Source organism: Chiloscyllium plagiosum, chromosome 19 (genome assembly GCF_004010195.1).
Source record: "Chiloscyllium plagiosum isolate BGI_BamShark_2017 chromosome 19, ASM401019v2, whole genome shotgun sequence".
Lineage (NCBI taxonomy): Eukaryota > Metazoa > Chordata > Chondrichthyes > Orectolobiformes > Hemiscylliidae > Chiloscyllium > Chiloscyllium plagiosum.
Genome location: NC_057728.1, coordinates 17,577,061 through 17,604,610, shown reverse-complemented (window position 1 = coordinate 17,604,610; position 27,550 = coordinate 17,577,061). Strand labels below are relative to the sequence as shown.

Genomic DNA, 27,550 nt, shown 5'->3' with positions numbered 1-27,550 from the left:
ACATAGCAACACCGTGGGAATAATTAGAGTTGCTAACAATGCTTGCTCTCTGATTTAAGTAACTGTAAGGACTGGCAGAACCCATTTATCCACAAACTGCTACTCATCAAAAAAACCTCAGGCCTAGTTAGTTCATGTAAAACTTTTCTCACTGTACTGGTGTGCCAACTAAGCCAGTGGGTGGAATTTAATCTGACTGATGAGGGTTTAGCCTGCCAGCTGGAGAGTCGGTGAGAATTCAATGCCATCGTTTGTGGGGAAGGCCCTCCACATTAAGTGTCGTGCAAACATGTAAGTGGCCAATAGTGTGTCGTACCCAGGACCAAGGAGAGCCGCAGGGCAATCAGCAGATCTGGCAGATCCTCCTTGCTATTAGCACTACAAAGGAACAGCGTGACCGTGTATGACACAGGCCATGGCGTAACTTAGTAACTAATTGTTGAATTTCTTCTCACATAAATGGCTATTCAACTGTGGGATTGTATACCACTTTAGCATTATCAATATGTTTGGAAATGAAAACCGATACAGTCTTTGATTCTGTGCACTCTTGTTCTGTTGTAAACTTATGCAAACATTCAGTGTTGTCTAACAAAGAAGATATATCTATTGGGGTATTACAGGTCTCAGTCCTTAGGCCCCAACTATTTACAATCTATATTAATGGTTTGGAAACAGAAATTGATGTAAACAATTTGCAAATGATACTGAAATAGGTTGGGAAAATAAGTTCAATGAAGAAATAAGAATGTACAAATGAATATGGATAGGTTATGTAAGTTAGCCAAAATTTGGTAGATGGAGTTTAACATGGAAAAGAATGAGATTATCCAATTTTGGCTGGAAAAATAAAAAGAAAACTTACCTAAATGGAGAGAAACTTCAGAGTGCTTTTCAACAGCGGGATCTTTGTGTCCTCATGTATAAATTGCAGAAATGTAGAATGCAGGTACAGCAGGGATTAAGGAGGGCAAATGAAATGTTGATATTTATTGCTAAAAGCATAGAATATAAAAGTAGTGAAGAGTTGCTGCACTTGTACAAGGCAGAAGTGAGATTATATGTAGAATCTTGTGTACAATTTTGGCCCTCTTACTTGAGGAGGGAATGTAGTTACATTGGAGGCAGTCCTAACAGATGTATATAAGATGCTGATGAGGATTGACAAAGTGAACATACAATGGATGCTTTCCCTTGTGAGCAAGTTCGAATGAGAGGTCATAATTTTAGACAAAGGAGTAGCAGTTTTAAGACAGAGATGAGGAGGAGTTACTTTTCGCAAGGGTCGTGAAATTGTGGAATTCACTTCCCAAGAATGTGGTGGCTGCTGGAACATTGAGTACATTTAAGGAGGAGATAGACAGATTTTAATTAATAATGGGTTGAAGGGTTACAGACAGCAGGCAGGAAAGTGGAGTTGAGGATGACATGAGATCATCCATGATGGTATTACATAATGGTGTACGCTCAAGAAACTGAATTGCCTCCTCCTTCTCTTAATTCTTATCTTCTTATGTGTTTATGTATTTAAAGTCCTTCGCCTTCTGCAATAGACAGTAGGTGCAGGAGTAGGCCATTCTGCCCTTCGAGCCAGCACCACTATTCATTATGATCATGGCTGGTCATCCTCAATCAGTATCCTGTTCCTGCCTTATCCCCATAACCCTTGGTTCCACTATCCCTAAGAGCTCTATCCAACTCTTTCTTGAATGTATCCAGAGACTTGGCCTCCACAGCCTTCAGGGACAGAGCATTCCATACACCCACCACTCTCTGAGTGAAGAAGTTTCTCCTCAACTCTGTTTTAAGTGGCCTACCCCCTATTTTTAAACTGTGTCCTCTGGTTCGGGACTCACCCATCAGCAGAAACATGCTTCCTGCCTCCAGAGTGTCCAATCCTTTAATAATCTTATACGTCTCAATCAGATCCCCTCTCAGCCTTCTAAACTCAAGCATATACAACCCCAGTCGCTCCAATCTTTCAGCGAAAGATAGTCCCGCCATTCCAGGAATTGACCTTGTGAACCTACGCTGCACTCCCTCAATAGCCAGAATGTCTTTCCTCAAATTTGGAGACCAAAACTGCGCACAATATTCCAGGTGCGGCCTCACCAGGGCCCTGTACAGCTGCAGAAGGACCTCTTTGCTTCTATACTCAATTCCTCTTGTTATGAAGGCCAGCATGCTATTAGCTTTCTACTGCTAGGCAGTTTTTCAGTTTTCCTCCCATTCCTATGTAGTTGGATTGCTGGACCAGCTTTGACCTACCTTAGCCTGCAACTATAGCACTGAGCTTCACTTCCATTGCTTCTGTTTCCCTGAGTCTGCTCACCATCGCCACCATGTAGTAAGATTCAAGTAAGTGAATATTAAGTTGCCATATTGAATGTCATTATTTACAAGTGATAGTAAAAGAGGACATCTTTGGAACATCAACAACCCAATCTGTAGCCTGGTCTGGCATATTGCTCACTCTACCATAACCATCAGGCAAGGAGCTCAATTTGTTTCAATAAAATCCATTTCATAACTGGCACAAAGGAAGATGGTCGTGGTGAGTGAAGGTCAATCATCTCAGCTGCAAGCAATCTCTGTAAGAGTTCCTCATGGTAGCATTCTAAACCCAACCATCTTCCCGCCATCATAAGGTCAGAAGTGAGGATGTTTGCTGATGACTGCACATTGTTCAGCACCATTCACAACTTCTCAGATTACTAAAGCAATTGGTATCCAAATATATCAAAAGAAAAACTGGACAGTATCCAGGCTTGGGCTGTCAAGTAGACAATAGCATTTGTGCCACACAATTGCCAGGAAATAACCATCAAAATGAAGACAGAATCTAAGCATTACCTATTGACATCAATGACATTACCTTTGCTAAATGTCCTCATTATCAATATTCTGGGGGTTACCATTGACCAGAAACTGAATTGGACGAACAATGTAAATATTGTGGCTACAACAGCAGGTCAAGGGCTAGGAGTCCTGTAGCGAGTAATTCACCCCTGTCTCCCAGTGCCTGTCCACCATTTACAAGGCACAAGTCAGGAGGGTGATCGAATTCTTTCCATTTGCCTGGATGATTGTGGCTCCAACTTCCTTCAAGAAGTTTGACACTCTCCAGGGCAAAGTAGCCTAACCACCACCTTCAATATTCACTCTGTCCACCACTGATGTACATTGGCAGCAGTATGTACAACCTACAAGATGTACTGTAGTAACACACCAATGCTCTCTCAACAATACCATCTGAACTCATCCAGAGGTACAAGGGAAGCAGATGCATGGGAACACAAACAAATTCAAATTCCCTTCAAGTCACAGACAATCCTGACTTTGGAAGTACATTGCCAATTCTTCATTGTTGCTGGCTTAACATCCTGGAACTCACTAGTTAATGGTACTATGGGTCTCCCACATGCCAAGGACTGCACAGACTCAGGAAGGTAACTCACCATCATCTTCTCATGGGCAAGTTGGGATGGGCAATAAAGGCTAATCCAGCCAGCAATTCCCACATCTCATGAACAAATGAATAAAAAATCATTTTTTGCTATGCAAGTGTTTACATTGTGTACTTTAAAGAAGTTTCCATGTCAAAGCAAATAGACTTGCATTTATTATTACAGCTTCTCTGAATTTATGACATCTAATGCAGTTACTGACAGTTAAATTATTTTGAACTACGTCATTGATGTACTGAAGGAAATCCGGTGGCAAATTTGCACGCAGCCAAGTCCCCTGAACAACAATGAGATAATAACCCGATAATTTGTTTTCACAATGTAGTTAAAGGATTAGTATTGATCAGGATTCCCTGTTCTTCTTCAAAGTATTGCAATGGAATCTTTTATGTCCATTTGAGATGCCGCAGTATGGCTTTCGAATAGTTAGCATGTAGTAAAGATCACATCTATGTTGTTGCGAGAGGCAAATCCACTCCCATGTCAATGAACAACAAAAGGTCCCAGTTGTATGTGATCTTACGTCAGCCTGACACAGTTCCTTACACACATGCTCGGTAGCTATTATTAGATTAAAGGTATCGTTAACTCTTTACTCCACACAGCACTCCCTCAGTATTGCAGTGATGTGCCAGCTATGTTTTATGCTCAAATCTCTGAACACACATGCACCCGCACACTTTCTGATTAAGGGGCAATGTGCTATGACTGAGTGATGCCTAACGTCAAGATCAGAATTTCAACAGACTGCAACACTTTGTGAATTCAGTTCCTAAGCTGATCCATTCTCAAGATTGGAGGAGTTCTCATTTAAGAATCTTGGTCCAATTGCAGTTCAGTGTCCACTGAAAACATTTGTTTCTGCATGAATGTAATGGATTCGCTCATTATTTTGAAAAGTTTGAAATAGCTAAAACAGATTGACCTTTTCCAGTTCATGCTGTAATAAGCAGCTGGTATATGTAGTGCTGCCACAAATGGGTTAAAGCGATCAAAGGCTTAAACAAGCAATTCCTCTCTCTCCAGCTGCTGCCTGATCCACTGAGAGTTTTCAATATCGTGCTATGTTTTTATTTCTTGAGATAAACTCCAATTTTCAGTTTCAATGTGTAATTATGATATCTTCAATAGATCATAAAATGGAACTTTTCTCTTTGTAATCGTGTCCCTGGACAATGCTTGACGAACAGCAAAAAGAATGATGGCTGGCCATGTTGGCAGACTCTGTTAAGGGGATAACTCTGTAGCAACAGTCACATGAAAGCAAATTGAAAAATGATCAGCTTGTGCCTGCAGTCCATCACCGTGGCAACAGTCATCTTTCTGTTGCTTACAACAGCAGGTAGGAAGCTTAATATGATTCATGAACATGTGATGATTTTTATAAAGGTTGAAGTGAGTCATCGAATGGAAAGACAGGTGGAAGAGAGACAGAGAGGAGAGCAATAAATTATAACATCCACAAAAATCTTTGAATTTTCATAACCATCCAAGAAAGGGTTAACCTAATTTTTAATCGTTGAGAATACAGGGTGGGTTGGACAGGAGGGAATTGGCTATGACATTTAGGTATTAACTCCATTTGAGGTCAATAGCATTTTAAGGATATATTTATTTTTTAAAACAATAGAAATTAATAGGCTATTGTTAAAAAAAAGTAATAAAGTGCCCCAGCTTAGAAAATCCAATACCTGAGGAGCATTGTACCCTGGGCTGGAGTACAAGCTAATGCCTGCATTTCTGGAGAGTTGGTGGACTGTCCATTGCTCCACATTGAGGAAGGAAAGGTTACTAAGGATCACAGGAGGTCCAAGTAAAGGAGGTGCAGAGGATGGAAACACTGTAACTGCAACTGGAAAGGTGCTATCACATTCCCTCAGCCATAATGCCATAAAGTCTTTAATATGTGCGAGTAAGCATTTTAAGTAGAAATCAGGCGCAGAATGAGCTGATGGAAGACCATTCCCAACATAGGTTTCACTTCCATTATCAAGGAGCTGTCTTGCACTAAATACAGGTTAAATTGACTATTTAAGTTCAAGACCCCATGTTGGTCATTGTTAGTGCCTTGCAACACTGTTGAAAATTGTCCCCCAGACTTTTGTTTTAACAACATATGATAGCACCAAATGCTGATTAATAATATTGCTCAAATCATTTAGTGTTCGTGGAGTCAGCAGTATGACCAGTGAGAATGTCTGATCTGAGGAAGTGCACTTAAATCATTGTCTCACCTTGAGGAAGAGCTTTGGACCCGACATAATTGTGCAAGAATGAACAGATGTTGCACATATTAATATCCATAGTATGACAGGGAAGAACAGCTAGTGTTGAGGTGATTGATGGAAGAAAGAATAAGTGTATCATTAAGCGAACAATTTCTGGAACGTGGAGGTGGTAAGATTATGTTATACTGCTGGAGATGACAGAGAAAGGAGGAATAAATATATAGGTCAGTGGGTAAGTAGGTGACAACAAGCAAGTCCTCACAGGCCTGAACACGATAAACAAGTTACTATTGTCTCAGTATTCGATAAGCAAATAGTTTTATAGGAAATTGTTATGGAAGGTCAAGTTGAATAATAGCCACAGAATATTTAGTATCACTTTAACAGGCACCTAATGATGTTCAGTTTTTTTGCTTCCTTTAAACAGTAACCTCAGCACATTTCCGTGTTTGTGAGCCTTACGCAGATGTCAAAGGGCGCTACCACTTTGGCTTCCATTGTCCTCGTCTTTCGGACAGCAAAAGCTACATGCTGTGTTGTCATCACAACAGTACGACCTTTAAGTATTGCTGCAATGAGACAGAATTTCAGGCAGTCATGCAGCTCAACATGACGGGACAGGCAGAGGGCTACATGCACAAGTAAGTACTGTAGTTCCTGCATTCAGTGAGCTTGATTAGATCCTGATTAAAATGCATGAAATATTAGAGATAGGAACCATGTGTTTTTTTTACATGCAGGAGATTAAGTACAAAACATGGAATAGTTGTGGAAAATCAATGCAGCCACAAAATGAGTCAAAATGAGTTAGTGGGAACCTAGGTTGACGTGGGCTTGGAAAGAAACAAAGGCCACTATTAAAAAGTGCAATCTTGTGAACACCTCTCCTGCAACAGCAAATCAAATTTGGATTCCATTGTTATATCATCCCTCAAAAAAATTGATTCAACAGATTTGATCCCTGATCTGTATTGACATCACTTTGGTAACAGGAAGGGTACTTCTGCATTTTACCGGTAATATAACTAAAACATTAGCCAGCTTTTCCGTTCATGATTTGATATCTCTTGTTTGAAAGTGATGTTATACTAGGTGTATATCAGCTCCATTGTGATAATTGCCTCAGTATTGAATTAGTTAACATCCACATGTGAAGAATGGATGGTTGGATGATGGCTGCTGGTTTCTGGGGAATCATATTTCAGCATGAGCTGCAATCTTTAGCAAAAAATATTGATCCAAAATTTGGCAAATTGGGAAATATTTCCAGTTAAGTGCACATCAAAATAATTGAATTAACCTGTTTTACACATCCAAGTGGAATGAATAAGAGAAACGTTTAATAGGATACCAATTTTTTCTTCAATTTACTCCCAATTTAAAACAAAATTGGCTGATCTGTTTTGTTTCAGAAATTTAAAATTCTCAATATATTCATCTTAAGGTTCACTGTGAAGTTTGCTTTGTCTTCCCTGCTCTCTAAAGATCTTTCCAGTGATGATAATTTGGTTCAAATCTGAATTATTCTTTTCTATTTCCTTATTTAACCCAAAAATGAGAAAATAAATGATATTTTACCAAATAAAATATACTTTTCAGGATGATAATAAAGGCATCCATTACTTATCTGGATTTTAAAAGTGTACCTTAGAGTTTTATATCAAACTGTAATTTCTTTTGAAGGTTTTGCTTTTTAAATGCAATGCTATGTGGCCTGACAATCGACTTACTCACTAGCTCACTTGCTAAATAATATGAATTTGAAAAGCATCGGGTGTACTCACTGAGATGAAGCTGAAGTAATTTTGAACTTTAAGTGGTGTTTAAGGGCCTCTCTTGGTAATAATAATATATGATTTTTCAAATGAGATTTTCTTTCCTCAAGACAGTTCTTAACTTTAAAGCAGTTTTTAAGTTTAACATCCTTTTGCCTAATCTCACCTCATGCTTCTCTGAGGCCTGTGTAGCTACAAGGAAACCATAACTTAGCCAGGAATCAGACATCAGAAATAACCTCTCCATGACTGAAGTGCATGGTCATAATTGGACTGACAGGCATTGAGTTTTCCTTGTCTCATACGTTCCTGGCAGCAGAATGTTGTCAATTATACTCTTAACATGTCCTCAGCATTCAAAAAGCAAAAAATGGCATTTCTGTGAAACATCTTTCAAATGGTTTGGTTGAACAGTGATATCAAGTGTTTTCTTAATGTATTTACTAAGTGCACTGATTAAAGAGATGGCACACAACTGATTTGCAAGATGTTTGAATCTGAGAGGTAAGGCAAGTACTCAGGTTACGTGAAAGTTCATATTAATATTCTCATATCTTTCTCGACCCATTGCCAGTGAGTAATCAGCAAACGTAGTCAGGGACATGAGTGAATATCTCAGTTAGATTAAAACTCATATGCTCAGCAAAAGGAGGAACTGTGAAGATGTTCTATCAGAAGCACTGAGAACTTGAAGTTACCCTAAGGGAAAAAGCAAGTCTTTTTGGAGTGGTTCTGATTAGTAGAGGACAAAAACAAAGGCAGATGAGGAGGCTTCTTTATTACACAGGGATTTATGATCTGGAACATAGTTCCTGAAAGAGTGCTGGAAGCAGGTTTAGAAATAGTTTTCAAAAAGGAATTGGATAAACATATAGAAAGAAGGAATTTGTAGGTAAATTCATAGATACGCGTATGGGTACTCAATAGGGTGGAGACAAAACATTATACATAGTTCCTTGAACAACCTTGAAGGGCTTTTGCCCGAAACGTCGATTTTTCTGCTCCTCAGAAGCTGCCTGATGCTGTGCTTTTCCAGCACCACCCTAATCTTGACTAGAATTGGGATATGCTGGCCATGACCTCATGGGTAGTTGGAGAGTGAATATTATTTGACAACCCATTGTTTTTGTTTATTGTAATCGTCTACTTTCTCTTCAGATCAGGACAAGCAGCAAGGATGCTGAAGGACCAAAATCCAGTGTGGGTCCCTTCCTTTCACTCTCTCAAACTAGCTTGTAAATTGTTTGAACTGCTTAAAGACCACCTTTCTTTTTTTTTGCATTGTGGATTGAAAGTAGGAAACGATACTGCTTTAAGACCAAAGAAGCTGTATAAGAAGATATTTGCAAATTAAACGCAAGTTACTGGAGAACATTGTGAGTTGTCTATACAATGCTGCATTGTTGGAGCACTGAGGGAGAAACTCAGACAAATCAACATGATTTGTGTGTTCAGGGAAGTTCTAAAAAAATTAGTCTTATGCTTAGCTTTTCAATTGATACCATTTGTTGTGTGCTCAGGAGAACTCAGCACAGTAACAAATTCTGCCTGGTACAACTGCAGTTTAACACAGACCCCACGGGTGGGAATGAAATTAGAAGAAGACAGAAGCCCCACAAAGTTGCAGCATCAATATCTCCCACTCTCTGTTCCCTTGCTCTGGAAAAACTGCGCTATCTGGCTCTTGTCAAAAAAAAAATAGGGAAAAACTACTGAAAGAAAAGCATCTGAATGGGTTTATGAATAGGAAGGGTTTAGAGGGATATGGGCCAAATGCTGGCAAATGGGATGAGGTTAGCATATCTGATCTGCATGGACGAGTTGGACCGAAATGTCTGTTTCCGTGCAGTTTATGAGTCTATGACTAGTATGCACAGGTAAATAAAGACATCTGGGTCCAATAAAGTAACCAGTGAAATTAAAATATGATCCTTGATGTGGGAAGGAAAGAAGGAAGAAAAAGAATTGTGGAATTGATCCATCTAATTTTGGATTTTAAACTGGTGATATAAAACTGTGTTCCTCTGACTTTCATTCCACCTCCATGGGTGTGTTCATCGGTTTTTCTTTTTGCCTGTGTGTATGTGCAGTTAAAAAGGGTAAAATTTAAATTATATAAATTAGAAATCCTGGCATTTTACTGTTCTTGCTTAAATTATAAAGTTCTAAACTACAAATTCATCTGACTTGCCTTTATGCCATTGATTAAAACACAGTTTGATTATAATAAATCCTTACAGTGTGAAAGCAGGCCATTGGCTCATAGGTCTACACCTCCCAAAAAAGCATTCCACCCAGGCCCATCCCATCCATGTAATCCTACAATTGTCATGGTTAATCCACCTAAACCTGGACACAATAGGCAATTCAGCATGGCTGATCCATCTAACCTGTACATCTTTCGACTGTGGGAGGAAACAGAGCACCTGGAGGAAACCCACGCAGACACGGGGAGAATGTGTAAACTCCACACAGACAGTTGCCCAAAGATGGAATTGAACTCAGGTCCCTATCTCTGCGAGGCAGTAGTGCTAACCACTGAGCCACCGTGCATAGTTAATAACAATATTCAATGACAAAAAAACTGGTGCTTATAATCTTATAACCTGAATTAGACAGTTAGGAAGAATTGGGCGATTTGATGGTTTAATCAAATTTTCACATTTGTGACATCTCTGGGAGTAGACAGCCTTGATTTACAACATGCTATTCCAGTGAGCTGTGACACTGTGTCTGCTGACTGAGACTCCAGGCGCCGCAGACAGAGTTTTTTAAAGGAAATAAGCTCCAGAAAAACAGATAAGCCATCCTCTGCATCTTTAAACCACCAAATGATAGCAGGGAGACAGTCAAATTCATTCTGAAGACAGTTCAGCCACCAACCTCCATAAACTGTGTACCTCTTTAATACTATTGGACTCTAAGTTGCTTAATCCATCGTCTCCACTCTGTAATTTACTCATGTGTTTGGGAGTTTCAGTGTTTTTTTATTACTTTACATATGAGGTAGGTGTGCCAGTGTTGGGTAGGAGTGGACAAAATCAGAAGTCACATGACACCAGATTATAGTCCAACAGGTTTATTTGAAATCACAAGCTTCCGGGATGCTGCTCCTTCATCAGATGAATTTTACATAGATCAGGTTAAGTAAAATAACATCTATCCTCTTTGTTATTATAAGTCCAGAAAATCTATTCAATTCATTTTTAATGATCACAGTCCATATTCATTTGAACACTTCCAGCATTGGCATGAATATCCATTTTAAGAAAACCTTATTGTGGTTAAATGAGGAAAGGTGAAAGCAGGAAGCTACTTGACTCTTCCTTAGCCTTTTCTAACAGTACAAATGTCTATAGAAAACCTACAGAAATTAAGGGTAAGATTGGTAAACTATGAAATAATTGCTGGAAATGTTAAATGTCAAAGACATTACAACTTTACCAGTTTCTGCAAAGATGACAAAATTCCCTCTAAGCCACCATCTATCTAATCACTTATGAAAACATACACAGGTGACACTTTAGGGCATCCAAGTGCACCAGATGTTTTCTTTGGCATATGGATTGTTTTTAAACAATGTCATAGATAACTTGTTTTTCTACAGACTGTTCCCCACTCCCAATATATGCAGCAAAACATTTAAATTGACTGTAATAATGGTTGAAAAGAATTAGGTGGGTATTCTCTAAGGAGCGAGGGAAAGTACACAGAGTCCAAATGGGGAATTGAAACAACAAAGAAAGCACAGAAAGGGAGGTGGTACAGCGAAGGGAAATGGGTAGGAAATTCCAGAAGAATAAAGTGTCAAGATTGTGCAAGTCCTTGCAAGCAGCAAAGTTGAGGAACAGATAAATCAATTGTAAAAAGCATCCATTTTTCTATCAGAAGGTGATCATTGTATAGGTGCGCAATGCACTCACAAAGAAATATATTGGTTCTGCGATGTTGATTTTATAATTAATGTCTCAGCCGTTTAGTGACGATAGTGGATGAATGTTCTACTGAGCACTTTGAATTGTTCCTTTGTGGTGATCCATGGAAATGAGATAAAGATGACTAAGGAAATCACCGGTCACTGTTAGTGAACACTTGATTCATATGTGGCATTTAGATTGTGACCTTTATGCTTACACAACTGTTGAAATCAGCAGCGCTAGGGTTTCACATGATGGCTAAGGAAGATTGAGTTCTGTAACTGCTCAATCAGATTCATATCTTATCAGACAATCAAATTATTTTCCAATTTCCCACAAGAAAATCTGCTGTTGTTTTATCACTAGCAAAAGGAAGCCACCTTGAAGAGGAAAATCAACCTTCAGTTAGGTCCTTATTCTTTCTTAGTACTGTTGATTTAAATGGAAGACACTTGTCAGGAAATGGTGATGTAGTGGGTTACAATAATTTCCCTTTCCCCAAACAGAGTTTAATACACTCAGCAGTTTTAACCCTATCCTTCCAACTGAAATCTGACAGGTAAATGATTAAAATTAAAGCATTGCTTATCTGCCTTAGGAAAGTTGAGAGCTGGTAGGTTGCATTTTATCCTGTAAATTGGTATCAAGGTCACCTGCCCAAAGCCAATGGATTCTTTTCAGCAAATGTACAGTGCCAATGAAGTCATTAGAACCTGACACCATTTTTTTTCACCAAATGGAAAATTGCAACTGAGGCTGAGGACTAGAGGCATCGGCTCTGATTCCAACTCTGTCTGCTGACATAGATCTAGCCAAACCCAACAAAGACAGCTCCACATTCATCTGTGAAGAGGCAGCCTTTCATCAGTTAATGAGGCAACGGAGGTTAGTGGTGAAGTGAAGGGGGGTGTGGGGGTGGTCCACAAGAGAGGTGTTTTGGATGGAATTCTCACCCCCATGTTCCCTTTTGTGATCACTGCTCTCCTGAGTCAGCAGTTTGACACATCTATCATTCCGCTGCAGACCAGCTTGGTGGAGATCAGTGGTGCATTGTGAGGTCACAGATAAAGTACCTGTCAACTAGTTTAAGGTAGCAGACTTGTTGGGATTCCAATTCTGTATGGCTTTGCTCGTCACCTGTATGGGAACATTTATGAGCCTTCCCTGAAGCTCCATAATGGTTGTCATCACTGTACCACAGTTATTCTCTCAATTCCCTCCTTCATTATTCCTATAGCAATCACGTTGGATTACTGCATTCTATCTGTTATTATGAAGCAAGTGTGTGGCACTTCCGGCAGTCCTTGGCTAAGCTGCAGATGTGTTCGCAGGTGTTCTCCCTCTCAACAAGAGCTTCCCTGGATTCAGCATTTACACCCACCTGATCAGAGCTCAGAAAGGATTGAGCCTCCTGTTGCAAACTTCCCATAGCATCGTCTCTCAATGCATTCTCGTGCTCATTCATAAATTGGACTAACTGTCCAAGTGGACCCAGCAATATGTGACTGTCTGTGTTTGTGCATTGTTAAATGTCCAGTAACTGTATGCTCAGAATGAATGAGTTTCTTTGAGGAATCATCATCATACATTATCATCATGGATGTCCTGCAGCACTTGCTGTGTGTATGAAAATCATGGAAGACAAATGAAAAGAGTATGATTTGATCAACCTAAGGTCTTGTGTGTATTGGAAGGATATATAACCCTGTACCCAGCTATTTCTCCCCCATTTCTGACAGAGATGGGTATAGATATCCCACATATCTCCAGGGTAGCCTTATCCAGGTCTATGAGATTGTTTATTTCTGGTGGTGCACCTCCAGCCTCCTACAAGAGATGAAATGGAATAGTCTTGAGTGAGTAAAGGTGAGGACATCGCTGATGGATAAAGTGCATTTAGTAAGAATGACCACAAAGCAAATGTGCCAAACTGTAGACCAGTCGAGGTGCTCGTTAACAATGGATCGATGAACGGGGAAATAATGAAGTGAATGGGCAGTGTAGCCTGAGAGCTGCTGCAAGGTGAGTGGGTGTGAGGGTGGACATGGTGAGGAACCTTGGCAAGACAAAGTGAAGTGTAAGAAACTTAAATTATCATATTTCAGTAAATCAACAAATATCCGCATTTCCTGATCTGTTCAGGCCATGAATATTCTTGATGTTGTTCATTGTTTATAAAATTGCATTGTTACTATCGTCTCACTTGATAATATTTTTGTTTCAGTAACTACAGTGCACTGATTGGAGTATGGATTTATGGTTTTTTTGTCCTAATCCTGCTTGTACTGGACCTTCTCTACTACTCTGCCATGAATTATGAGATCTGTCAATTTTACTTGTCTAAGTGGGGAATCCGAGGCAGCTGGCTGAAGCAGGATGAGGGCCAGTGGAACAGTTCTACTCAGGCCCAGGCCCAGACTCAGGCCCAGGCACAGGCCCAGGCCCAGACTCCAGCCCAGCCCCAGTCCCAGGCTCCAGCTCCAGCTCCATCACCATGGCCTATGCAGATGTTGAAGGCAGATGCTCCGAGTCCAGTCTTGATGTCTTTTCAAAGTTCAACTGCATGGTGAGTAAACATAGTTTCCGTGTTTTACTTTTGGAAAACAGCCCCCTTCCTAATGTCCTGCTATATTATAAATTCTTAAAGATCTGTGAAAAGTGTATATTTCATTCCCCAGATGGATAGGACAGTTGCTCTTCCCCTTTTGTGGCTAACTTCTCTCAAGTACCTACTTTTAAAAAATGAACAGCAATAAATCAGATCTCCCAATCTAAATCTGGATGGAAATCAACTGCAAATAATCCATTAATCTAACACCAAATTAAATAGATGAAGCATCAATTTGTTTTTAAATGGTGCAACTTTAAAGCAAACACAATTAGGTAGGTCCTGAATATTTTTGAACCAGATAAAAGCAGGCCTTAGGAAAAAAAGAGAAGCTGTTGTTTGAACAGCACTAAAATATCATTTTGCAAATATCCATACCAAAGGTGACAGGCACTATGATGAGATTTCATTTTAAAGCTGAGTGATTCTTCTCAAACATTTCTGGATCATTGAGTAAAGAGTTTAATTCTCATTGAGCTGTCTCAATTTGGAGATTCCATGTTGCCTGGATATACATTCACTTCTTAATCACAAGGTACCCAGAGATTGTGAGCACGTGCCTTCTGTTAACACTTTGGTGTGACACTAATGTGACACTAATGATCTCTGCCTAAGGTGACCTCTTTCCCATGCAGCTTTCAGACTTTGGCTTCAAAAGGTTTTCCTTTTTTGATCAAGTACCAAACACACGACCTAATGCCATACTGTGTCACCCCAACACTGAGTGTGTTTAGACTGGCTAAGTAATGACTGGAGGACACACACATCATCCTTGGCAGACTCTTTGAGCTTGGCAAGACCAATAGCAGGTTCAACCAGCCGCTATTGCAGGCAAGGGAGAGAAAGAATGCCTCTAAAATGCTTTTACAAATTTTGAAAAATAAATGGCCACAGCCATTCTGTGGTGGGGTCTACAGAAAGGCAGTCTCAAAATCAGCCTGGGATACAGAGTTTACAGGGAAAGGACAGGCAAGTGGACATGACGAGTGTAGGATCAGCTACAATCCTATTGATTGCCCGAGCAGGCTCAAGCGGCCAAACAGCCTACTCCTGTTCCTATTTCCTGTGCTCCAACACAAGCCCCCAACTCTGCCACAGAGAGGTTACCTCCAGGCAGATGGCCAAGCAGCTATTTTGTCCCTAATCCGAACTCGGGGAAATGGTCTGCAAAGGGAACAGTGGCAGCAAACTTGCATTCCAGTGCGTTCATGGTCCAGTGAAAAGAAAGTGGAAGTGAGAGAGAATTAGGCCCCTGTCAGACCAAATTACATAGAGAGTTGCCATCCATGACAGTAGATCTGATAACAATGTTAGATTTGGACCCTGAGAGAATGGACAGCAGCAAGTTCGAGCAAGTGAGGGGAGCAGAGAAATAGAGGTCATAGTTGCCACACTGGTTGTTCCCAATGAAAGCTCAGAGGTCAGAAGGAGCTGAACAATCCAGGTGCAGGCAAAATAGTGGAAATGGGTGAAAAGACTTGTATGTGGGGAAAGGACTCCTGGCCGTGGAATTGGATGAAGGCATTGGAAGAAAAGCTCAGGGTCCTGTCCTAGGTTGGAAGGAAATGAAACTAAGGCCTTTGCTAAGGGGAAATCCTTTGGGGTCAGAGAGGGGAAGGTCAGTGGCCATATAGCTTGGAATGAGATTTGGAGCACGTGTGGGATGAGTGAAAGATGAAGGGCAAGAAAAATCCAGAAAAATGTTTATACCACATGAGTTAATGAAAGTTCACACCTGAAAGGATGTTGTTAAAATGTTGCATGTAGTGGAGGATGAAGTGATACATTGGATTGGGACAGCTTTGGGATAGAGTGAGTTGGAATTGCTGAAGAGAGACAGAGATCAAGGACATACCCATGGTTACGCATGATGTTGAGTGTGGATCCTAGGAGACTGCAAAAATAGCAGTTCAAGGAGCTCTGAAATTTGAAAATATGTGAGGAACCAAACTGGAGTTTTCTCACAAGACTTGTGAAATAAAGCAGAGCCACAGACATATGCTAAAGAAAGGGATGTGGCTGTGAAAGTGAGGTTGGTAGATTTCTGACAAAACATGAAAAGGAGACTAGAAATTAATGAAGTCGAAACAAACAGAAATTCTGTAAAAGAGAAAAACTGCTTTAAGGTAGGCATTCCTACAGAGAAATGGCAGTGAATTAAGCAGTGACACAAAGTTTACACTGGAACTATGAAATACAAATACAAAATAATGGAAATATTTAAAAAGTATGACAGCAGATGTAGAGAGAGAAACTGAATCAACCTTTCAGGTCAATGACATTCCATTAGAATGGAAGAAGTTATGAATCGTTGTTGAGCTAATAAAGGGAGAGACAGTCTGTAGAAGAATAAAAAGGATGATTGTGAGATTAAATGATGAATATTTCATGGTGCAATACCAAAGAAAATGACAAGGAAAAAAAATCAAAAGATGTGTCTAGAAGAGATATGAATGGTAGGATAACTGTTGTTTGTTCACAATGTAAATGGTGTACACAGTGGCTCAGTGATTAGCACAGCTGCCTCATAGTGCCAGGGACCCGGGTTCGATTCCAGCCTCGGCTGACTGTCTGTGTGGAGTTTGCACATTCTCCCCGTGTCTGCGTGGGTTTCCTCTGGGTGCTCCCACAATCCGAAGATGTGCAGGTTGGGAGGATTGGCCATGGGAAATGCAGGCTTCCAGGGAAAGGGTGGGGGGTGGTGAGCCTGGGTGGGATGCTGTTCGGAGGATGGGTGTGGACTTGTGGAGCTGAATGACCTGTTTCCACACTATAGAGATTCTATGATCTGAAGGAAGTAACAAAGAAACAAGAGGAGGGGGAAAAAAAACACAAACCAGCAAAGAAACCTGGGGACAGAGGCTTTGATGTAACCTTGTAGGACTAAAATTGAGAAGGCATTTAAAATGCTCAGTTAGAAGATTAGCTGCTGATTAAGGACGGATAAGTCAGAGTGCACACACGATGGAGAGTTAAAATGGTAGGTTACTGGAAATTCAGAGTCATTTAGTGGACAGTGCGCTCCCATAGTCTGTGTTTGGTCTCTTCTTTGTACAGGAGATCACCTCATAACCAGCAGATACAATGTACTAAATTTAATGAAACATATTTTAATTGGGAATAAGTGTTTCAGACTTGGTTGCTGAAAAGGAAAGGTCTTGCACTTCTTATCCTTGGATAGGGAGAGACCATAGGAAATGGAGGGGATGTTGGGGACAACTGCAGACACAAGGTGTTGCAGAAGGAATAATCTCTTCAAAATGCTTTTAGTACCAAATATTTACTTATTCATAACAAGTTTTTAAAAATGTATACATTTACAATGAATCACGGATGCAGATTTCCATTTAATCATATCTGCTTATTGTGCTCTGTAAACTCTGCCTTTGTTCAGATGGAATGAAGTCAGCAATGATTAAAGCTTTAATTTTCCATTTCTGTTCTCTTGCTTTCTGCATCCATCTTTTTCTCTGAAAGTGCAGATTTCTCACAGAGACTCCACTCAACACAACCCAACAGGAACACAGTTAAGGAGCGATTTTACAGCCAATGAACCCTGCTGCCTTGAGGAATAAATCAAGCAGCGTTTGCATATTTTAATGAAAGCAGACAAATTAAATAAACCTGCTTTCAATTATACACATATGCTCCCAGTAAACAAAACAAAAATATATATTCCAAAAAAGAATTTGCAATTCACACTCGTGTGGTTAGCACATGTCATCTTCACTAAAAAGATAGATAAAATGAACGAGAGAGCTTATGGGGAAAGTCTCAGTGTCTAGCTGGCACCATTTCTTTCCCTTGACACAGAAGAGTACACTTTTACTGAGAAAACTATAAATTATACACAATTTAAAAAAATATTTTATTGCACTGAGCAAATCTCCAATGCAGTAATTGCCACTTTACTACCATTTTAAAAAGTTGAGCTTTACAGAACAGAGTAAAATTTAATTTAAAATTAAATATACATCTCAGCTTAAAATAGAAAGATGATCTTTTAATCAAAGCACAAGTCAGTGGAATGTTTTGTGCTATAAACTAATAGATCAAGGTCCACTGCTTTGAACAATAGTAACTTACCAGCAGGGCACCTGTATATAGAGGATAAAAACACAGGCCTGGCATGATATTCAATCTGCCTTTGGTCTGTACCATTTGTCTGTAATCAATTGGAGTAATGGCGCCAGACTTTTATCTCCCCGTGGAAGGATGAATCAGATGGCGAAATACAGAGCATAGTTTTTTTTGCTGGAAAAATGATAAAAGGCCTTCCTGACCCTGAATCATTTTCATGTGGTCTTTTTGTGAGTCAGGAAGACTGCTCATTTCACGTGCTCATTTCAAGGTGGAGTTCTCCATTACGAGCATTGAACAACATTGGATTTCCTCCCACACACATTTTTTTTGTCTGCTGATGTGGGTTTTGGAAACGTGGTTTGAAAGACTTCATAAAGTGCAATTCCTTGGTGAGCTCATGATCAGTGGAGTAAGGCTGCTGAGAAGTTGAGAACATTCTGACAGATGACGTTAAAATGTGTTGAAAGCTGTAAAGATAAATTAAATCTCACATTGACCATCATTGTGCAAGTTATGTACTACTTTTCAATGCATTACAGCATTGAAGAAAGTGCTATTATATATTAAATGGTAAAGGTGCCCTATCAATGTCTGCTTTCATGGCACGTGCTAAGATGTAAATCAATTGAAAGACCTAGCTGTTTAAACAAAACATTTTTAAAAGTTGGAAAATGTCTCTGCCCCAAACCTCTCCATTGATTAACAGGCATTTCATTTTGAAATATAAGTGAGACAACACTTTGTTCTGATATTTTCAAGCAGTGTAGCTAAGAACTTATATTACAACAACCGTAGCAATTATGAATACTTGGCTGGTTTTCAAGCACTTCTAGTGACTTTACCTCAACACATTGTTGAAACAAGAATGATTGAAACTACAAGAGGTTATAATGACAGAATGTACCTTTGGGAAGGTTTTTTCCCCTGACGTAACCAATAGGTATTTAAAGGAATGCTGTTTTTTTTTGTATTGGAATAGTTATCTTCAGTATCAATGAAAATGTGTTTAAATTTGAGGTTTATTAGATTTTTAGAGGTTAGCTTTACTTCCAATAATTTTAAAAATCATTCTCATTGCCTTGGCAAAGCTCATGACCACTGTATATAGTACATGCCAGATAAGAGGCTATGAGGATATATGCTGAAAATGTGTTGCTGGAAAAGCGTAGCAGGTCAAGCAGCATCCAGGGAACAGGAGAATCAACGTTTCGGGCATAAGCCCTTCTTCAGGAATCCTATGAGGATACACGGGCAGTATGGAGGTGGCATTAGGAATCTGAAGGAGCATGGGATAGCTTAAAGGGAGCATGGAGGAGGTGGGAGGTGATGTTTAAGGGGCTGTTAAAAGTTGCTAGGAGCTGAGCTGCTGTATTGAAAAACTGAGATGAACGTTCAAACTGGCCCACCTCGCCAGTCACACTCCTCAACCTCCCCTGCAACCTGACATTTGTGGGAAAGACAAAAATCCTGAGCAAATTCACGTGAGCTGGGTGTACATTTTGAAAGATGCAAAATGCACAGGCTGGGTTTTCCCAAGCTCACAAAAATACCTGGATCCTCTTTTAAAAATAGAAATGTAATGTTTATTTCGTAAGTGGGATTGGCAAAATTGGGACGGCACGGTGGCTCAGTAGTTAGCACTGCTGTCTCACAGCGCCAGGGACACAGGTTTGATTCCACTCTCAGGCAATTGTCTGTGTGGAATTTGCACCTTCTCCCCGTGTCTGCATAGGTTTGCTCTAGATGCTCTGATCTTCTTCCACAGTCCAAAGATGGGCAGGTTAGGTCGATTAGCCATGGGAAATGCAGGGTTACAGGGTAGGGGAGTGGCTCAGGGCAAAATGTTCCTAGGAGGGTTGGTGTGGACTTGATTGGCTGAATGGCCTGCTTCCTCACTGTAGGGATTCTGTAAAGTGAAAAATTATGGTACATCAGTGGGAGTGAGAAAGAAAATTACAAACATGCATCCCAAAAAGAGATGTTCCTGTCCTTCCTTTCCTCCAATCTGTATTGTAAAGTATAAGGAAAGCCATAAGCAAGACTAATCACAGTTTAAATGGAAAGTCAGTTTGATGCTTAATGTCCTTACCCTGAACTGCATGTCCTATCATTATATGGTGCTGTGATTTTTGAACTTAGCTCCTTATTTCTGTTGCTCATAGCTGCACCCAACACAACCTTTATGTATCTGCCAGACATTGTCATGACCTAAAATAAGATCATGGGAATACAAAATGTCTTCCACAATAACATCTGTACAAACAGATTGGCTGTTAGTAGCTGTCGTTCCTGCATTTTATTTAAAGAATTGGCTCATGATGACAACTCCAAAGGCTTCTGGTGTGTGGGGTTTATGTTTAAGTGTGAGGATAAGTTACCAGGGGAAAGAGAGGAGATTTATACAAGAGTGATTAGACAGAGAGAAGGGTTGTGCATCCATGCATTAGACAGAAACACATTATCTGAGAAAGAATGAATTTGCCCTTGAGTTAGAGACTGAGTGAGAGATAGCATGTATGTCAGACAGCAAAGGTGTGAGAAAGGAGTGTGTGTGTGCGACAGTCAGAGTGACTGCATATGTCAAAGACAACATATGAGGGATAAAGTGCAAGGGAGAAAGATAATGAAGGAGGGGAAAAATGTTTGTATGGGAGTGACTGACTTGAGGTATTGTGGAAAGATGTTGGAACCTAGTGTGGTTGATTCACCTGACTCTGTTCAATAGATTTCTGAGTGCGAACGCAGAACTGCTGTGTGCAAGGACGTCTTTAAGAGTTTCCTGGGTGAACTATCTGTCAGTGATAGTTGGGGAAGATTAATTCGATTGACAATCAAAAGCAGAATGGTACTTGTAACTTACAAAATACAGCAGTCTGGGGAATACACATTAGTACCATCGACAAGTATTTGTATTTATTGCTGAAGTGCATTAAAAATCAGCTCTTGAAATGATAGTTCATGCAGCTGAAAGCACTAGGACTGTTCCAATTACCTTTCATTATAACATCATTGATCTTCAAGATATGACACTCAGATACTGATTGAAACTGTTCACTCTTCTGATATGTCACTCTCAGCATTTTCATGTTGAATAATATCCAGTGCTAAAGTCAATTTTATTTCCTGGAAGGGAATGAAATTTTCTGCAAATTATGTTCCAAACTCTATGCTTTAAAAAAAAATGCAGATCCAGAAGAAAGGAATTAAATTACAACAACAAGCAATGAAAAACTAATCACAAAACATTATCCAACATTTAATTATTTATGAACAAAATATGGTTTTGATGCTGTAATAGAGATGATAATTCAACATCTATGGACTCAACAATAGGAGAATCATTGCACAGTAACTTTTGCATGTTGTACATTATTTCAGAGTACTGACATGAGGACCAATGTGAGTAGCTGAAGGTTAGAATAATATCGTACATCTCAAGGGGTTGCAAACAAGACTCACTGGTAAACCATTCATCACACAAACCTTTCCAGGCAGTGAGCACTTCACTTCCACAGTTAACCCTGAAGAAGGATCATTTAAACGAAGCAGCACCAATTTAATCCTCCCATGTTATCAACTTGTTCATTTGCACGTACAAATTAGAAGCAACAGTTGGACACTAGATCCTTCAAGCCTGCCTCACCACTCAATGAGATGGTTGATCCGATTTTAATCTCAACCCTGCATTCCTGTTGATCCCCAATAACTTTTCAGCACTTTGCTTTATCAAGAATCTTCCTTCCCTCCCTTAAAGATATTTAAAGATTCTGGCTCCACCACCTTTTCTGTTTGTTCAGTCCTTTGTTTGCTTTTAAAGAGTGTCCAGGTAATATAAGTAATGTCAACAATTGATTGGTTATTATGCTATGGATAGAATTAAACTCTAGTAGTATTTTTGTGTACAAAACTTCACCATTTCTGTGCCGAGATCACAAAGCAATAGTTGCATAGAACCACACACATCCAAAGTGTGTCTCAGCATGGAGAACAATGAGAATTGAGAGGTACGTTTTCATATTTAACATTTCCCCAAAAAAGGCACAGATTTATGGTAGAGAAGGGTTTTTGTTTGCTTGATATGGATCAAGAGTCCCTACAGAAAATTATATTGCTCACACAAGCCAAAAGAGATCTGCGACAGTTTCTTTTACCAACTTTGTGAGAAGTCAACTTGTCTTTTGCAGATGCAGAATAGTGCCTGGATATCGCGAGAAGACAAGAGGGAACCATTGAAATACAGCAAGAGGATCATCTCAGTGACACATCTGTAGAGTGAAGTAGCTAATAGAGGACATGGTGCTTGATCTTGATCCTGACTGTACAGATATTCCCAAAATGAACTGAACTAGTAGCTCATGTGATTGAGTGTCTGGTAACTGAGTGCAATATTGGGAAACGTGTTTACTCAACTGAATGTGACGTGTAAGCAATAGTCTTCATGTAGAACAAAAACACAGTAAACTGTGTGCACTCCAAAATATTCACCATTACCTTGTCATTAGTGTTCCTCAAGGCTGTGCAGAGTTATATTTCTATACCCAGGGCACACACACCATCTCTTTACCGAATTTCTCATTGCATGATAAATGAACAATAGCTGGGTAAAGTATTCTCTGAGGAGCCACATAACTTCTAGTCTGTATCAGTTTACCTCTCACTCTCTGATATTACAAAGTGACTTCAGCCTGCTGCCGCTGAGTGGAACAATGGCAATATTCGAGAACAGGAAGAATTGTTCTTGCTGTCAGCTGACAGGAAAAGAGTTTTGACTGAAATGTTACACCCTGTTTCTGTTTTACAGAATTCCTAGAGTGAGGGCTGAATTATAGAATATTTTCTTATACAATCATGGTTATGACATACTTGAGTGACTTGCCATTCAAATATATTGATTCAAAATCAAGAAGCGGTCCAATAATTCTGGAAATCATTATTTATAAGTTAAAGTGTAGATACTTGTCCTGGGTGATGGTGATGGAAGTGGATGATATTAGATCAGGTGCCCATTAATCCTACAGCTGATTGCTATCAGTGGAATTAAACACTAAGTGCTGAATATAAAAGGCGGCTGATCTAATAATTCCTCTTTTTGTTTTTGCACCACTGCTTAAGACAAATGATTAGTCCCTAATTTTTATATTTTGGGGTGGCACGGTGGCTCAGTGGTTAGCACTGTTGCCTCACAGCACCATGGCTCCAGGTTCAATTCCAGCCTGGGGCAACTGTCTGTGTGGAATTTGCACATTCTCCCTGTGTCTGCGTGGGTTTCCTCCGGGTGCTCCAGTTTCCTCCCACAATCCAAAGATGTGTGGGTCAGGTGAATTGGCCATGCTAAATTGCCCATAGTGTTAGGTGCATTCATCAGAGAGAAATGGGTTTGGGTGGGTTACTCTTCGGAGGGTCGGTGTGGACTGGTTGGGCTGAAGGGCCTGTTTCCACACTGTATGGAATCTAATCTAATCTCCCCTTATCTAATTTGTCAACTGTCTTCAGATACCCATTGTCCCGATCTCACAACACAGTCCTGAACTCATGTCTTACCTTAAACTCGACCAGCCCGGACTCAATTTTTACATTGTCCATACTGCTCAGGTTTCCACAAACATATTTATCCAAATGCAATTCCACTTAAAAATCTAAGGCAGGAATTAACTCAAAATCTTAAAGACTCTATAATCTTATTATATTGCCACTAATCCCCCAGGCAAAGTTGGAGACAGCAAGATTTAATTTAGAACGTATAGAATTTATTGCTGGTGGTTCATGTAATGGGTATTTCATGCAGACTGGAAAGTCATATACAGTAGTCAAGGCCCCTCCTATTAACTCAGTAGCTTCTGTCTGAGTCAGCTGACTTGAATCAGTGATTGGCGGCTAAAAAGACAGAGCAAAGTACAAAAATAAGGTACACTGTCTTGATAAGAAAAAAGGACTATCTGTTCGAATAACAGTGAATTGTGTCAATGAAATGTTTTTATAATATTGCCCTTCAAATCCAAAATAGCAAGAAAGTGAATGAAGCAAACCTGAATTTAATCAGTCCATTGTTCATTGGTGGAAAGCGTATGGTTCACACATAAGTGTGTGTTACACACCTATAGAATGGAACATTAGGTGTGTTGACTGAAATACAAACCCTGATAAATCAGCAGTACCTACTCTCGTTCGTGTTAATGTGACTTACCTGGGGTGTTCAGTAATGATAATAGAATATGATCAGTCGATCACTGAAGATCTAAAACAAAATCAGCATTGTGTGAAAAAGTGTATAACCACTTTGTGGTTTTCAGCTGTGGTAGCATTTCACTGGTTCAGCATCAGGGATTAGCCATTAGTTGGTCATAAGCAGCAGAAAATATTTCATTGTGGACCTGACAGAAAAGAAAATATTTGCAAGGGCTTTAGTGATGGGGTCATAGGAATTGATCATCTGTGTTCTTATTGTAAAATATGTTATCTGCCTGGATGGACAGAAATATATAAAATGGGAATGGAGAAAATATTTTTTAAAACATCACCAAACAAAAAAAAGTTGGGAAGAAAGAAGAGTGAAGAATATAAGAGTGCAATATATAGCAATGTTGTCCAACAACAATGTTCTACCCCTCATAATATCTGAATCAATGACATGCAATTCAGAACCAACATTTTCCCCACTAATCCTGGATCAGCAACTCAGGAAAAGAGAATGATGTTGATTTTTGGGCATAGAGTTCCAGAGCTGACCAGTCTCATTTGGTAATGTCCTTTAAAAATGTGATGCTTTAATCCTCAACTGAAGTCCGTATTTTCTGTATTTAGTGCATAGAGCATACATTGACATTTCAAAGATGATCAACCATTGTAGTTGGTATTTAATGAAATCAAATATAGCACAGCATCAACTTCACTGAGCTATCATCAATAATTGTTTATCATTGTCATTTATTAATGTATTTACTATCCCCTGCCTGTTATGAACATAAATCTCTGAAGTGCAATCGTCGTGTTGCAGTTCATGTGTGGGGTGGTGGAATGTCTTCAGATGTAAAATATTAACCATGGGTGTGCCATCCATGAATTCTCTATGGTTACCTCAAGGTTTTATGTGGAAGGACTGAAATTAACTTTGCACTCCCTTTAAGCAGGAACAGTTGAGAAATGATTCGACAGTGTCTCACATCTGTCATGTCATATTCAGTGTTTGTGAAGTAGTCTGAGCTTTAAGCAGTACACACCAGATATACAATACCATGCTGTGGAGAACACTGTGTAGCTTTCGCTAAGTATTGTGGTCAGTTGACCATGAATGTGCAGATACTCAGTAATGGTACAGTGTTAGGCGTATGAACTGGGTTCTGTGTCCAAGTATATTATATTGTATCTGATGTATACAAATGTCACAAAGTGTAACAACATGGGACATAACAGTGCCAAGACACAAATGTCTTGAATTAGATTATTTATTTCAATGTGTATGTGTTTGCATTTGTCAAACTCACAGTTTTAATGGGAAACAGAAACATTGTACACTGACAATCTGTTTTTGCGATAGACTGCTTAAATAAACACAAGTTAAGTGAATATATCCATTAAAGTGACAAGATATTGTAAACCTGGAGCAATTTTGTCTCTAGTCCCAATGCATTCATACCTGTCAACTGAACCATTTTAACCATTAAAGGAATCAAAAGGCTTTTCATTTGTTTTCTTTCCTTGGATTATTTCATATCTTTGCAATCTGATTTGCGGACACATTCTGCATTATGTCTTGTACATCAGCTCCAACTTATTGTTTCCTCTGGACTTTGAGACTGGAAAGTATCTGTACTTTCTCCCCAGCTCTCCTCAGTGGCTCCTGTACTATACAGACCAATAAACCCCAGGACAATCATCACTTGTTGAAATATCCCATCTTTCATATGTCTTTTTGAAATTTGAAATTACAGACATTTGTCCTCAATTGCAAGAAGAAACTAATTGTTTTCTTTCTATTGTTCGTACAGTCTCACTCACAAAATAATTGCATTAAAACCTCTCCACTTCTAATCGTTTTTATTGCAGTGTTGATTATAAGCTTAAAAATCACACAACACCAGGTTATAGTCCAACAGATTTAATTGGAAGCACACTAGCTTTCGAAGCGACGCTCCTATAACCTGGTGTTGTGTGATTTTTAACTTTGTACACCCCAGTCCAACACCGGCATCTCCGAATCTTGATTATAAGCAGTTTATATTCGAAAATGGGAGAGAAATAGTAAGAAGAAATTTACTTGATCCACTTTTTCATATTGAAAACTTGGTTTAGCTAATTCAGTATAAGTAACCAGGTTATTTCATATCTAAATTCAGGTTCCTATTTTGGTTCATTATTTATGTTGCAATTGATGATGGATTAAAGTATGTAAATACTCTGGATTTTGAGCCGATGTGCTGTAGCTAAGCTTCTTCCATATTATTTGTGTGAGTTTATTCATGAGTTATATGCAGAAAAAACATAATAGGTGAAACGTTCACAGTGATGCAGCTTTACAGAGGCCTACCTTCAGGAAGGATGTTAGTCCACTGGTTGCCTTCTGTCCACTTGATGCGGATTGCTGTATTTAAACAGATCATCCTCAGCGGGCACTGGAAGAATCGAAAGGACATTAACTTGACATCGCACTGCTGACCAATAGATGCAACTGCTGGCAAGCTGGCAATGGTGACAAAACTGGCAGTGATGGGAAAGTTGCAGTGGTGGGAAGGTGGCAGTAGAGGGAAGGCAAATGGTGTCATCCTGAGGAGGTGCGCCCTTCATGCCTCGTCCACAGGGCAGTCCCTTTGAGGATTGCAAATCTGCTGGGAGAAGCTGCATGTCCCTTTGTGTAGGGAGATCCATAGGCACTCAGGTAGTGGCTTGGGCCTGGGCAGGTGGACTGCAGCTATCTTTGCCTGACCTTCCACGTCAGCCCTGAGGCCCGGTGATAATTCCAGCTGGGTCGTGGAACTCCATGACTTAGTCCCTAAACCAGTCCAGGCCCAGGTCCTGGCTATCTGAATGGCACAAACAGAAGAAGAGAGTTGGGTGATAGAAGGGTTGGTGAGGGGTGGGGGGATGGAAGGATGCTAAATTTTGTGATCACAACATCCCTTGAAGTGGCAGAAGTTGTTCAGAAGAGGTAGACACCTTTCACCATTTTTATATTCCCTTCACACACAACACCCCCCACCCCCCACCCCCACCGACTTCCTGCCCCACCAACTCCAGTTCCTGGGATCTCCTAAGTGATGATTTCCTGCTGTGGAAGAAAGCAGAGAGTCAGTGAATATATGGCACTGTGATGAGCTCATATGTGCATGGCAGCTAATGACTAAAGGATTGTAAAGACAGGGAGATGCCATTGTGATGTTGGTGGAATGGGAGGGTTTGTGTTGGTGAGGGGGCAGCTGTCTGACACAGAAATGATTTTCCAGCAGCCTTCAGTTCCATCATGTACCTCCCTTTAATA

General features: G+C 39.8%; 1 protein-coding gene across 2 annotated transcripts in view; it reads left to right on the top strand.

Annotated features, from left to right (window-relative positions):
• Positions 1 to 23,289, top strand: part of LOC122559554 (protein shisa-like-1) — a 160,819-nt gene extending 137,530 nt beyond the window's left edge. For both annotated transcript variants that reach the window (XM_043709213.1, XM_043709214.1), the window contains 4 exons: positions 4,599 to 4,809; positions 6,123 to 6,336; positions 13,612 to 13,953; positions 22,263 to 23,289. In XM_043709213.1, coding sequence (XP_043565148.1) covers positions 4,743 to 4,809; positions 6,123 to 6,336; positions 13,612 to 13,953; position 22,263 — 624 coding nt within the window. In that variant the 5' untranslated portion in view covers positions 4,599 to 4,742 and the 3' untranslated portion in view covers positions 22,264 to 23,289. The remainder of the gene's footprint in view (positions 1 to 4,598; positions 4,810 to 6,122; positions 6,337 to 13,611; positions 13,954 to 22,262) is intronic.
• The last annotated feature ends 4,261 nt before the right edge of the window (positions 23,290 to 27,550 follow it).